The sequence below is a fragment of the Camarhynchus parvulus genome, chromosome 4 (assembly GCF_901933205.1).
Source record: "Camarhynchus parvulus chromosome 4, STF_HiC, whole genome shotgun sequence".
Classification (NCBI taxonomy): domain Eukaryota; kingdom Metazoa; phylum Chordata; class Aves; order Passeriformes; family Thraupidae; genus Camarhynchus; species Camarhynchus parvulus.
In genome coordinates this window covers 49949227-49963416 of record NC_044574.1, presented here as the reverse complement: position 1 = coordinate 49963416, position 14190 = coordinate 49949227, and the positions used below count along the sequence as shown (strand labels likewise).

Below are 14190 nucleotides of genomic sequence, written 5' to 3'. Positions count from 1 at the left end.
AGTGGTTCCTCAGTGTGCACAGATCCCAGAGCTGCTGCATGAAGACAAGTCTATTTCATAAGTTCAGGAGTGGCTACTCCTGGAGCACAGCTCCCATGGAAAGGTAATTCATACTAAGTCCCAATGCTGAAAGGGATTTAGTACCTTCCATGAGTTAAAGGGGAATTACACCTGGCCAAAGACCTCATTGAACAGATTCATTTCCTCACAGAAAACATGATATGAAAACCGCTTGACTTACTGATAGATTTTCTTGTCTATTATGTTGGGGGTAGACCTGTTATTGTCTGGGTGCTCACATGTGCTAGCCCTCAAAACCCTACTTAATTACCTATCTGAACATGGGAGAAAATGCAGAGAATTAAATGCATTACATAAAAAGTTAAACAGGAAAAAGTAGGTCAAACTTTTACCAAGCAGCCTTGAGAGCATCCTTTTTAAAGTATTTGTTTTGAAGAAATCTGTATTATGTGAATCTCTGAACATCAAGAATATAAGCAAATATAATTGCAAAGCAGGGTAGAAAGAAGCTTTGTTAGTACTGATGAGGTTCTGGTCTCCCAGCCTTCCTCTTGTGTGCAGAGATACAAGAAACAATTGAGGCAGATAAAAAGATTTTAAGTCAGAAGTAATGAATTGCAGACTGTCAGAAGCAACTATATGCAGATTGTTCAGTGCAGCCCTACAGTTTAAGAACAGATACATTACTGCATGTTCCTGTACAGCCTGTAATTGTTCTACACACTTTATCTAGTAAATGCTACATAGACCTCAGCCCTCAAATTTTCATCAAAGCAGAAAGTGCAAAGTAAAGAAATGGAGACATGATCTTTCCTCCCTCCTGCTTTCTCCTCCATTGTATCTACAGCCTGTACCAAGTACAGCTGCTTGTATTTCCAAATTCCCAAACAACAGAATCCTTGGCCTCCTTCATGGGCAATATTTTATCAGGCCTATATTATTAGGTGCAAAGCTCCTAGCCTATTCTTTCCTTTTAACCACCAGTTATGTGGTTTTGCTTATAATCAAAGCTCAATTCTTAGGAGCTGTCCAGTCAGAGCATAACAGCTATCCTAGCTGTTTCACCACTCTTTATTCATGAGTCAAACTATAGGTACCTTTCTAGTGTCTGTCTGTCTTTCTGGCACCTGTCGTTCCTCCTGGTGCTGTTTCTTTAGGAATTTGGCCCTTTAAGGCATATTACAAAGCTACAAATGTTACAAATAAGGGATACCTCCCAAACTCTTCTAAGTTCTCCCTGCACCTTGGCTCCACATGCAATGTAAAGATCTCATCTCCATTTTTTGGAAAGGTTACGTTCAATACGGTTCTTGCTGCAAAAAGCAATGTGTTAGATCAGTGCAGAATGGCTAATTCTGCTGTAGATAAAGCCTTAGAATTATCTTCTACCATCAGCTCTGGCCATTGGGTTATTAAGTTAAAGCAAAGCATTATCCAAATTGCACCTCATGATCACATAATGAACACCCTGGTGATTAGTACACCCTTCGGCTCTCTCTGGTGGCTTTTTTCACAGTAGGCTGGGAAGAGTCTGGTGACTGGTCTCATGTGGCTGATCAGGTGCATGGGGGACAGGGAAACTGACACTACAGCTTTCAACTTAGGCTTACTTTCTTGCAAGACCAACAAGACAATGTGGGAGAAAGACAAAACCTGTGTGTGGCTAGGTCTCCCTCCTACTCTGACACCCCCCACACCAGTGCAGTTTGTCTAGGTGAAAGATCAGGCCAATCAAATAAATTTCATCAAGAATTTTAGTGGATGATGATGCTATATTAAATTAGTAGTATTTTCTTAGCAAATAATAGCCTCACAATATTTTTTATCATAAAGTTTGCAATGCACATACTATCCTAATCTCAGTGATCTTTGCACAGGTAACTTGTTAAATACTTCAGTTCTGAAGTGATTGACAAACTACTTTCCTGTGTTTTTATATAGCACTGTGCACATGATAGAGGCTGCCATACTTATGCTATAAAAGTGATAATCTAAGAGGAAGTGAAAGGCTGGGATATTTAGAGCCTGATTCAGAAGCCATACAAACTACAGGGAGGCATTCTGATTGACTTCAGTTGTGATTAGATTAGGCTCTTGCCCATTAGAAAATATTTCCTTCTTGCTGTTTAGAGCATTCACATATTCTGAAAGCTAGCAAAGGCAATTAAGCTCTCTATATATCTTGTAGTGGAAATGAAAAATTTCCCATTCTGCCCTTCCATAATATACATATTAATTGTAGTGTTTAGAGACCTTGTGTAATCCAGAAGCTACTTCTTTTTGTACCACAGCCTTGTTTCTTCATGAAACTGCCAGCTTGGGTACATGTTCTTAGCAACCATACTTGGTATGTAAGCACCTTATACAGCTGGAAAGAAGCTAAAAATGCCAGCTCATTCTATATCTACTCTGACAGCTGCTTATCTACCTTTCTCAGCAGGAGATTTATTGGGTCCTTTTCCCATTTCCCAAGTTGTATATTTCTTTGTTATCTATGCAGTCTTACTTGTATTGATGGCAAGCCTCCTAGCTGAATTTCAGCTACGTGGCCTGTCACATAAAACCAGATGCCTCTTCATCTCAGCCTCAACTCCAGAACATGAACATTTTATCACATCTTGTTAAAAAGATCTTATACATGCTATAAATTCCATAGCCTCAGCTGCCTACTTTATAAGAATGTACAGATCTCTTGCGGGGATCTGGTATAAAAGTCTAAGAACAAAAATAAGAAACAGCTCAATTGTACAGTTGTGTTCTCTCAGGAGATATGATTAATTTCAGATCTACAGGAGAAAATCAGACACTCTAAAATAAAACACACTGGAAAGAAGTCAAATTCAGTTTTCTTCAAAAAATGGCACAACCTGTTTCATTACCATATGGAAAACCAGCGGAATCCTAGAACACAACTGATGTAGATAATGGTACACTACTGGCTAATCATTTTTATGAAGGTCACCCTGATTCATGCAGCTAGGCAGCATCTTAGCACGATTTTTCACTTATCATTGTACTAGATCCTACCAAATGCATATGCCACCTACTAAGAAGTTTCCCAAGAAATACCAAGATATCAAGACCAGAGTCCTTAAATTGTTGCTTGAAAACTGAGTGTTTTGATTGCAGAGAATTCAAATTCAAGGTTTCAACTGTAAAGTAACAGTGATTTACCTTTAGCATTACCATAGCATTTTTACTTCAGAGGTCCTTGATAGTGCAGGTTTTTCTCCAAGACTCTGCACACAAGTATTGCATCAGCTGGAAACTAGAGTGCATATATGCCAACATATACTTCCTCAGTAATATAGAGTTCTTACTAGCAATTAATCATGAATGTTCTTGGGAAGCTGTTAAACAATATTATTCTAACTTCTTATTTTACAGCTGGCCTAAATGGAATCAGAATGATGAGGAAATCTTTCTAGATCATCAGAAAAAAGACATGTGAGAGATGATGCAAAACCTATGAGTTTTCAGGCTAGGCTCCTCCTAGACTTCATGACCTGGAACAAATAGCACTGACCCCACACCCAGGACTTGCCTTAGCTGTTTGTAGATCCCATATCCACTTATTATTTTTTCAATTCTTGGAATAATTGTCCTTCTTTTTCTAGCAGGGAAAGAAAAGTACCCTGGTAGAATCCACAAATATGCTTTATGGTCGATTCTTTTGCTTTTGTTTTACTTTTTCCTTCTTGGGCTTTTCCCAACCTATTCCAAATTCCCATGGGTTTCACACTTTCTGGGACAGCTCCTCTGGCTGATTTGGTGGCAACCCACAGCTCATTTGGGCTCCTTTCAGTAGCAGTCAGCAGCATACCCCTGTTCTGCAACATGACTGTGACCATGCCATGCTCACTTCACACCCTTCCTCTTGGAGAGTTTGAAGCTGAGAGACAACATTGCACTGCAGGCCTGGGAGTAGGAATTCTAAATTAATTGTGGTGTGTGGGTCTATTCTGTTAATAGCAAGAGATTCTATAAATGCTTTTTTTCCAGTGTAGAAAAACTGCCTGCTGTTTTACTGTGTAATCGGGTTCCATGATTTATTTTGTGCTATATGAAATACTAAGCTGGCTTCAGCTCTGACTTACTCTCATAAACCTAGAGTAATTTGTTTGACTGCAATGGAATTACTAAGGAGTTTCATAGAGTTATAAAATCAACTGAAGAGTCTGCTGTAAGCATATTGTATATGAAAAGGAAGGCAAAGCTACATTCAGATTTGAGGACCTTTACCTGACTTTAGTATATCTACATAGAACATTCTCTTCTTCTTTAAGTTGGCTTCTTTAATTTCAAACAGAATTCAGTAGCACTAATTACTACATTTTAATTACACACTGAAGTATCCTTGGAATCCAGAGCAAATTACTTGCCAATACTGAGTGTAGTAGTGTTGTATGTCTTGTTGCTGATAGAAACATTTCTGCTGCTATATTAGAATATCAGATCCACTAGTGGCATTTGACTGCAAGTATTGAAGTCTTGAGCAGTAAATTCATCACTGTTCTTTTGTCTGAAATAAGAAACAAATTATTTTTCTTGTATTAATATGACATAAGAGGGATATGACTAATAAGCAAATGTTAATGAAATTGAATTCTGGTCTTGAATCCAGCTTGCATTTGACTGCTACCTCAGCATAGCTTTAGGGAGATTTCAATACCTGCACACTTACCTTTCCCTTCAAATGTTCTGCCAAGCTCCTGACTCTGTAAACAAATGAAATCATGAAAGAGATTAGGGCTTGATGGCACTGATATCCTGTGGTCCACACATTGAACATATTATGAAGAGTCTACCAAAAATATCTCTAGATTTCTGTTTGGATACATTTTAAAATTGTATTTTTGTTAGTATAAACTAATTGCATAAGAGGGCCAATACACTGCTGCATCAGTTGTCTTCAGCCAAAAAAACTGTTGGCAACAGTTTTATCCAAAAAGATCAACTCTGCCTATTTTCAGTCCTCAAAGGGGCTGTATTAAAAGATAATGGTCTCCTAGTTTACTGTTTACATATTTATTATTTTAGCAATTATTCTAAAAGAATAACTTATCAAACAGTACCTTCAATGCTTACCCTTAGGGCTAAGGATAGCTGCCAGCATTTTAAGATGAACTGACTGCAGGACAATTCTGTTATCTGAAGCAAACATAACTAATTCAACATTGTTTTTTTCTTTATAAAGCAAAACTTTTAAGATTACGTTGATTGATTTTAACCAGTAAGCAAATAAAACAAAACTGTATTTCTGGTAATCAGCATTATAATTCCTAAAGGAATTAATAAAGGAAAGGGAAGTTGCAGTACAAGACAGAGCAATCCAAAAATTATCCTTCAAATTATTAAAATGTGAATCTTAAAATACAGTATTGCTGTGTAATGTCCCTCTTAGACATTGCACAGAAGACATGGAAAAAGCAGCAAACAATAGTAGTGTGGTATAATCACATGAAGCTTTCTTTACTTGAAAAATAAAATTAATGAAATGCTACTGTGTGTTGTGTAACAGGGTTGTGGTCTGTAGTCATGCAGTCAGAGACCTGACAGGGACAGTGACCAAAAAGCATACACAAACCAGACTGAGGATAAAAAGTAGAGTAAAGTGTTAAAACTGAATGACAGAATTGTGTGGAAAGTTTTAATCTTACAGTGTTCAGGCAGGAAAAGAAAAGGTAAAGTCCCAGTTTATCTAAGTGGCAGTATTTTTCTAGTGTCTACATAGATAATGTCATTTACACTAGCTCAGGGTTTGCCATTGCTTTTTGAATATTTCCTTTCTTTTTTTCCACATGTGACCAGGATTTTTTTCCTTACACATGTTTGTAATATCTACTCCTGCAGTTTTTTCCTTACACATGTTTGTAATATCTGTCACATCATAATTTCCTTGCAGCAGCCAGTTTGCTATCAGACCATTATGGTTTCAGGTGAAAGAATAAGCAGCAGGAGCAAATGAGTGCCTCACCATAAAGGTCTTGCAAAGAGGACCTAATTAAAAAACAGAGGAAAGTAAAAATAGAACATGTAGAAAGAACAGTCCCTCCCACCCCCCAACTTGGGCTAATGTAGATTAGTTTTTCTTTTTTTAATTAAGAAAAGCAAGAAAGAGTTATCTGTAAAGAACTGTCCAATCTAAGCAATATTTCGGTCAAAAAATGCAGGATTGTAGCCAAAAGCAATAATGATGAAATAATTAAAGTAAAATGGCAGTATGTCACTTAAATTATTTGATCATTACACAAGTAAAAAGAATTTTTAAATAAATACTGTATTTTTCCCGTGTCACCCAAATTTGCTGTCTTGGCAATTTGGTTTATGCAAGTCAGGGACCTTGATCATGCTGATGGTCTTTTCCTCCCTGACTTGCACCATTTAAATCAATGCAACTATTTAAACCAATAAACTTGTGCAGAACATGAACTGGGGAAAGGATAATTCAGGTATCCAGTTGCAAGACAAAACTAGAAAATTTCAAAGTATAAATCTGATACTTAAAGCCCAAAAGCTTATTTTTAAGAAATGCCATCAAATCATTTTCTAGCTGATCATCTGAGAAATGGGTGTATTTTTTAAGCCTAAATGTTTTCTGATGTCTCTTTATATTATGGCACAGCCTTTTTTCCTGACTTAGATTTTTTTTCTTGTTGACCTTTTGTGACTTAATAATTTGTTTTAGGGCTTGGTGAATTAGGGAAAAAAACTCGAGGGAAAGTGATGCAATCGGCTTGGGAAAAGCAAATTGAAACCGCTCTAAATGCTACATTGTAAAGATTTAACAATCCCGTACATTAAAAAAGTTTGATTGTTGACTTTGGGCAGGGTTGAGCAACAGAAAGATTTGACAAGACTATTCATAGAGGGAATGCCAACAGTTACAGTAATTTGATAATCCACTTAAAACCCTTTTTTTGCATAAAACTCCTTTGAACAACTCAGGATAGAAAAAGGGACTGTACTAATTCTTAAAGACAATTGTGTTGAATTGGGCTAGAGCATATTGTGAAGTAATAACTCATCCTGTAATAAATCTTACTGTACATTTTACAGGGAAAAGAATCTGTCTGGTTTCTTAAATTCTCATTTTGGCATCTTCAGACTGCATTACATGTACTTAAAAAAAGCTATACAGCAGCATTGCCCTTTGTGAGCTGCAGAGAAGCATTTTTAAGCAGAAATGTGAATGCTGTCATTAAACTGTTCAATCACTGTTCTCTTAGGAATAGAAAATGTTTATTTAAAAAGGTCACAGGGAAAAAAATTCAACACAGCTTCTGGGAGGCTTGGAAGCACGTTAAGTGTGGGAGTTCACAGAGCTGCTGAACTGCAAGGTAATAGTTGGATTGAGAACAAGACTCAGCAACATGCTGTGGGCTTGTTTTGACTGTAAATGATCTGGAGTTTGATGAGTATTCTTATGTGCAAAATCTGTTCCTTAGCAACAGAGGACTAGTGAGAAGCGAGTTGGTGAAATGCACATGAAGCATTCTGAGCCAGGACTACACTTTCTGCTTAGGGATGCTGCAGAGTGTCACATCAGTGCTGGCAGTGGGCAGGCAGGACCGTCAGGGTTTTCCTCTGACATCTGGCACAGGATTCTTTGTGGCCTTGCACTAATGAGCTGAGTTAATCCTCTTGGGCAAAGAAGGCAGCACCAGGAGATTCTAATTATAGCACTCACCCAGGTCTGTTCTTCACTCAGCTGCCTGGGGCAGAGAAGCAGTCATGCAGGGTGAGCTCCAGCATGGGAAGGAGGGAGAGCAACAAACTCAGTTATGGCATCTCCTTTACAAGTCTGCCAGCATATGCAGTCCTGTCAAAGGCTGGCTCTTGCAGCCTGCCACCTTCTGAGGTTCATTTGTACCTAACTTTTTGAGTGTACCATAAGGCCAGACATTTCTTGGAGTGAGATTTGTTTCTGAATCTTCCTGCTTTACTTTTGCAGTCTGTACAGCAGAAGCTGGTGATCTGTTTACTTAACAAAAACATTGTGTAGATAAGAGTTTTGTCATGTATTTGAAGTGAGAGACTGTGCAGCAGTTTTTAACAAACCAGAGAATTTAAAGGATACATGACTTAAATTTTTCATAAAATATTATCACACCGTAATTTTCAGTAGAGTTCTGCCAAATTCTGTCCAGGTAAGGAACTTGGCTTGTAACTATTTTTTTTTGGTGTTTTAACACTTGTTTCCAAACACTCACCAAACTCTACCTTTCTATTATACTTTGCTTACATATTTTACATGTAGTTCATCAACATCAAGACACCGAGTTGAGCTTGACATGTGATTCTTACCTGAATTCATCATCTTTGTTTGTTGATTTAAGTTGCATGATAGTAATTTGAAGACTACATTCAGTCCATCTGATCCAAATCAGTGATTCAGTTTCATTTTGCATACCTGTTTTGATTCACAGAACAGATGAGTTAAATACAAAATCATGTATTTACATAAATTTTCTAGTAAAATATACCAGAAGAGGAAAATAAAGCAGAATGCTTGAATATTCCAACCCAAATTATTTTTATTCTCTGCTGATTTGGTACATGTAAGCGCTGAGTCTAAACACCTGACTATATTGTTTCACTGCATTTTGATGTAGGACTTCCTTTTGTTTCAGCATTACAGCTATGTTTGTTATGGCATCGAGGATCTGAGAAATTTCTTTTCTGTTTGTCCTTTTTTTATTAGTTGCTACTTGACACAGAGTCCTACCTTGAATTTAACTGTTTAATAGATTATAATTTCTCCTTTTTCAAAATGAAATAGACATGCCAGCAGCAAAACAGATCCTGTCCAAGGTGGAAACAGTGATGGCAGTGAATTTATTCTGCAAAATTCTTTCTACTTTGCTAATAATTTAAGACCTGCCAAGAATTACCCTTCCTTCAGCTCCATTCAGCAAATTTTCTGAAGTCCTATATGCAATAATTAGAATCCTGTTCTTTATATATAGTATAAGGGGTATATAAAGATCATGAATGGTATTAACAAGAACTGGAAGATTTAGAAGTTTCTTTTTGCAGAGCAGTGGAACACTTTACAGTGGAAGATCATATTATAAATGTGCACAACCTTGGGTTTCATGCTGAATATGTTGCAGAATGATGAAAACTGGGTGCTTGACCTGCACTTATGATGGGGAGAGAGAGGAGGGATGGTAGAGTGCAAATAACAAGTAGAAGCAGAGATTTGCTTTGGGGCCATGAAGAAATTGAGGAGAGGGCATTATTTTTTCTTATATTGCAAACCTTTAGAGAGTCCCTCCTCCTTCCCCCCAGAAGGTTTTGTTTTCATCCAGATTTTCCAGCTGATTCCAGTGATAGCTCACATGGAAATCTCTCCTTTTGGAAGCCCTGGAATTTAGTTTATTGACTGTTGTCTATTGCTTATTGCTTACTGCTGGGGAAAGAAGCAGTATTGATGATTACCGTAATAGAATGCCTATTTTTCCTTTATTCCTACACCAGATTTGTGTCAAATCTGATTTGTTGTATAGGAAGAGTTCCATACAAAGATTATGATGTGTTATTTACAACCCTTCAGAACATTGTAGTCTTTTATAGATGCAGAGTAAATTTTTCTTTTAGCCATACAAAAAGTATCTGATTGTGGTATTAAATTTCAGCTACAGAAGTGCAGAGAACATGCTGTGTGGCAGACTGAGTGCATGAACAATTGCCACTGGGAACTAGCACCTCTGTCTGCTTTGTCCATTTTATTCCTCTTTTTGTTTTTAAGTAATGCAAGCAATTTATTTTCTGTATTTCAATTTCTTGATCTGTGTAACAGCAAGAGTAATTTACCTGTATATGGACTAAGCTGTGTCAAGTGCTCAGAACCTCCCTCTGGCAAAACTCAGTGCATCTTCAGACTATTATTTATCAGCTCCAGCAGCTCTGCCTCAAACACTGAACTCCTCTACAAAGGTATTAGTGCCAGGTGCTTAATCCTTTTTGTTGTAGGTGTTTTAACTTTCCTAGCTCTGTTGCACTAAAAATTGGCCCTCAGGCATCTCTCTAGATGAATTTGACAACACTGGTGGAATGACTTCACTCTGTTTAAAAGCTTCATTTTGTATGATTACTGTTACGTTCGGGATTCGACGGTGGCGATTGGTTTCATTTTTTTTTTAATGTAACTCTTTGTTTTACAGATGAGGGCAGGAACGCAGTTGACCATGCAGGTGGTGCACATATTGTAGTAGACCATTTAAGGTCACTGTGCAGTAAAACAGATCCAGCCAGTGAGAAGCTCTTGACTGTCTTTTGTGGCATGCTGATGAACTATAGCAATGAGAATGGTAAACAACACTGAAAGTTTGCTTTATGTCTACCAGGAGAACAACCCCAACAAAAAAAGATGAAGTTAAAATCATCTGTAGGTTTACTAAGTTATTCTGAAGAGATCAGGGACCTAATTCACATATACAATCTTCTGTTTCAGTAAAATGATGTTCCCAAAAATACTAGATATTCCTGACACAATTCCATATAACATAAATTGTGTGAAGTTTTAGGATCAGCATCTGGAACTTACTTCTTTGTCTAAAAGCAAAGCATAAAGATGCTTCACACAGATTTACAGAAGCTAATTAGAAGGCTACATTAAGTCCCCTCTCAAGTAGTATCAACATCATAAGACTAATTTGTTGTAGATGTTCAGTGTTGTTAATTATTTAAGGGTGTATATGCCAAACAGTTCTCCTTGTGAAATGTATGTAAAACCATATGTTACATTGTTCTAAAATAAATGGGAAATCATTTATAGGTATGTTCAACACTGTTCTGTGTCTACAAATTATAAGTTTATGTTCATTATCCCATTGATTGGAGATGTTTAGGTACTCATGAGAGTATATTAAATGAGAGTATATTAAATGAGAAACCCTTGACCAATAAAAGTAACACAATAGCATTCTACATTAGTTGTACAAACTAATAGCTAGTTTGCTTCTGCACACAAGTGTTTTAATGTGCCAAAATATATTTACAGCATTCACACATTTTCAAGTTTTCAAAATGAAAATAGGAATACATTAGGAAGGCTACAGAGAGGCTGTTCTCCTGACTTGCAATGGCACAGATTACAAATACAGTTAATAATTATATTGTTTTACATTTCCTGAATTGCAGTGCTTCATCTTAGGAAGAAATATCTTCTTTATTATTTACTCACCATTTCCTGAAAGAAAGCACTTGCTGTAACTCACTTTCCAATCCTATGTCCCCAAAACTTTTCTACTTTTCAGGATGGTCCATAGGCTTTATTGTATACATTTTTAATCTGCTTTATCATCTCTTCTAGTATAGTTTCCATGTGTGTTTTCTGTGCCATCTCTCTGGAGATCTCAGCTCTTTGTGTTACTCATCCAGCTCCAAATATAACTGTTGTATGTGTCTCATCTCCTTCACTTGTTCTTACATTGGGTTTTTTCCTCCTCTTTTCTTTGTATTATCTAAGAATTCTTGTTTACAGTACTTCTTCCATCTTCTCTAAATAGCAACTTTCTAGTTCTTCATTACATATAGTTTCCAGGAACTGTTTTGCTTGACCACTTTGCATGAGTATCACATTTATTATATTTCATCGTGTTAACTCAGTACTTTTCTTTGTTACAATATTTGGAGCAAATATATATTCTCACCTCAAAGCTACCAGAATGTTCTGTATTAATTAAGACTAATGAGCATACAGTAGACTTGGTAGCTCAAGACAGATGAATCCAGAAGCAATGTGTAGAGATACTGTTATCAGTTTTGCTTCAGTGACCAAGCTCCCAGCAGATTTTCTCTAGGAAAACTAATTATGAGATAAATCTCCCAAACAAGCAGCTTCTGAACAGCTTAACTGTTAGGAACATTGAATAAATGACTCCTTCCTTCTAGTAAGAGAGCTTATTCTGATGCAATCAATAAAGCAGTTTGTGTGGTTCAGTGACAGCCAGGAGGATTCACTAGCTGCTCTCCTCTCTGCTAAAGGACATCTTTCATCTCACACTATTCACAGGAGCCACTGAAGCAGTGTCAGAAGTGAGAAATGCAGGAGTATCCCAAGCTCTTCAATCAGGGTGCTCACCAGCCCTGTGTTCTACCATCAGGAAGGAATGCTGGGAGTTTACCAAACTTCCACCTTACCCCACACATTTGGTTGTCTCCATGAGGAAGGGTCCCTTTTGTAGGAACCCAGCTCATGTTTGGCCCAGCATTCATGGGTAGACTGTGTAAGATTTGTGTCCTCTAGATTTGTGTCCTTCAGCACCTTCGTAAAATGTGACATCATGATGTTAAATCATACAACTGCTGAGCCTTTCTTATTCTCACAAATTGTGAATTTGCTCACTGACTGGGGCAACCATTAAATTAAACCCCAAATAATATGACAAATCAATATTTTTTTAAAAAAGAAAAGTGATTTATAGGACTAAATTTTTAGAAGAAAATTTAGTGACCATACCTGTAGCATGTGAATGGAAAAATGGGTAGTTGACCTCTCTTGCCAGTTTTAAGAGTCACAAGTACAGTTGGACTGTAATTGTGAGCTGGTCTAAAAATATCACCTGTGGGCCATCATGAATTTTCAGGACAGCAGTCAGGGTCAACTAGGAGCCTGAGTCAACCACACACTTCCACGCATTGCAGCAGCAGGTGAATAATATTCTGACTAAATGCAGTTCTTTGCTGACCTGTTAAACATCAAAACTGAGACTGCCGTGACAGTTCATTGTTCTCACAACTTAGTGAATACCATTTTTGGGATTTACTTGCAAAGGTTTGATCCCAGCTACTTACAAAGAAGATAAAACGCTGCACTGGTTTTGCTGAAGGATGAGCAGTAAGGCATTGCAGCCTAGAGTCACAGATTTCTTTGTCCGTAGTTATGGAAACCAATTGGACAAAAATAAAAGAAAATATATTAGGGAAGGAGGAAGTGTTTCAGTCTTTGAAATAGCACTTCTACATTCTCTTCTCATGTTTCTATAATCTTTTCTAGCTTGGCATGCTGTGTTAAAAAGTTACAGGTGGGGACTTGGAAGATTTCTTTAACTGCTCTTAATGACTTGCACTCTTTTAATTTGTACTAGCTATCCAGATAAGGACCATTATAGCACAGTTGGTTCTTAGTTGCATCTAATTATCTGTGAACACCCTAATATTTTCTAATCATCAGCATTTTATGAGCAAAAGAGTATATAAATTGTCTTAGTTGATTCCAAACAGTTTGCCATTCCAAGTCAGCTAATTGCCTTCTTTTTCCAATAGCTACCACTTCATTATTAGTAACTATCAACTGCCTTATTTTTTTAAACTTGAGAGACTCAATCTTGAGTACTTTAAGGGATTTATCACACATGAGTTTTACAAAAAAGGCAACTAAGGAGCACCTACAAGTAAGACTTCCTTTTCCTAAACGGAGCAAATTAATGGAACATTCTTGTGTCTCATCCTGATTCTGGACACTCAGCTTGCAATTGTAACTCCAGTTATAACAGTGTTGTCTAAGCTTTAAAAATAGGATTCCTTTTACAAGGTTCTTGTGTCATCTGCTTGTGTTCAGGAATTATTTTTGCTTACTGTCTCTCAATTCTTTCTTTGCTTCCTTGGTATCTTATAATGTCAATAGTAACTACAGTTGTTAAGACAACAAACTCAAACTTTGGCATTTCTTGCAGTTCTTTTAAGCTTAAAAAAAAAGGTGCTGATATTTAATTGCACTGCTAGAAATTAGAGGGTTTTTTCTGATTGGAAACAGAAAAACCTTCATCCTTCAGCCCAGGTTATCTCGACCCTCTTGTCATAAATTTATTTTACTACCCAAATTCAATCAGACACAAATAGCTCATCCCTGCTTTCAGTTATTAGCTTCTGTGTAGCCATTTATCTGCTTGAGAGCAAGAAGCAAAGCAGGCTTGGATAAAGAGGGGAAAACTAATAACTAATCTAATAAAACTAACAATCATATGCAAACACTCCTGTAAAAGACTTAGAAATATGAATGGTTATTCTGCAGATCCCATAATCCTGTGAGGCAAGACTATTTGCAAGTAAATGGGATCAGTCCATAAGGTAACAAATTGTCTCTTGAGATCTCTAAAACAAACCAGGAAGGCTTTTTAAAGAATTGCAGAAATTATGGAAGAACTAGGCCAATTGGCT

The 14190-nt window shown here is 37.1% G+C and overlaps 1 protein-coding gene across 5 annotated transcripts in view; it reads left to right on the top strand.

The window, feature by feature from the left end:
* The window catches only part of RAP1GDS1 (Rap1 GTPase-GDP dissociation stimulator 1), a 91048-nt gene that overhangs the window by 54978 nt on the left and 21880 nt on the right, over positions 1-14190 (top strand). For 4 of the 5 annotated variants that reach the window (XM_030947946.1, XM_030947945.1, XM_030947950.1 and 1 more), the window contains one exon: positions 10191-10337. The exons of the other annotated variant lie outside the window; for it this stretch is intronic. In XM_030947946.1, coding sequence (XP_030803806.1) covers positions 10191-10337 — 147 coding nt within the window. The remainder of the gene's footprint in view (positions 1-10190; positions 10338-14190) is intronic. 5 annotated transcript variants of the gene reach the window in all.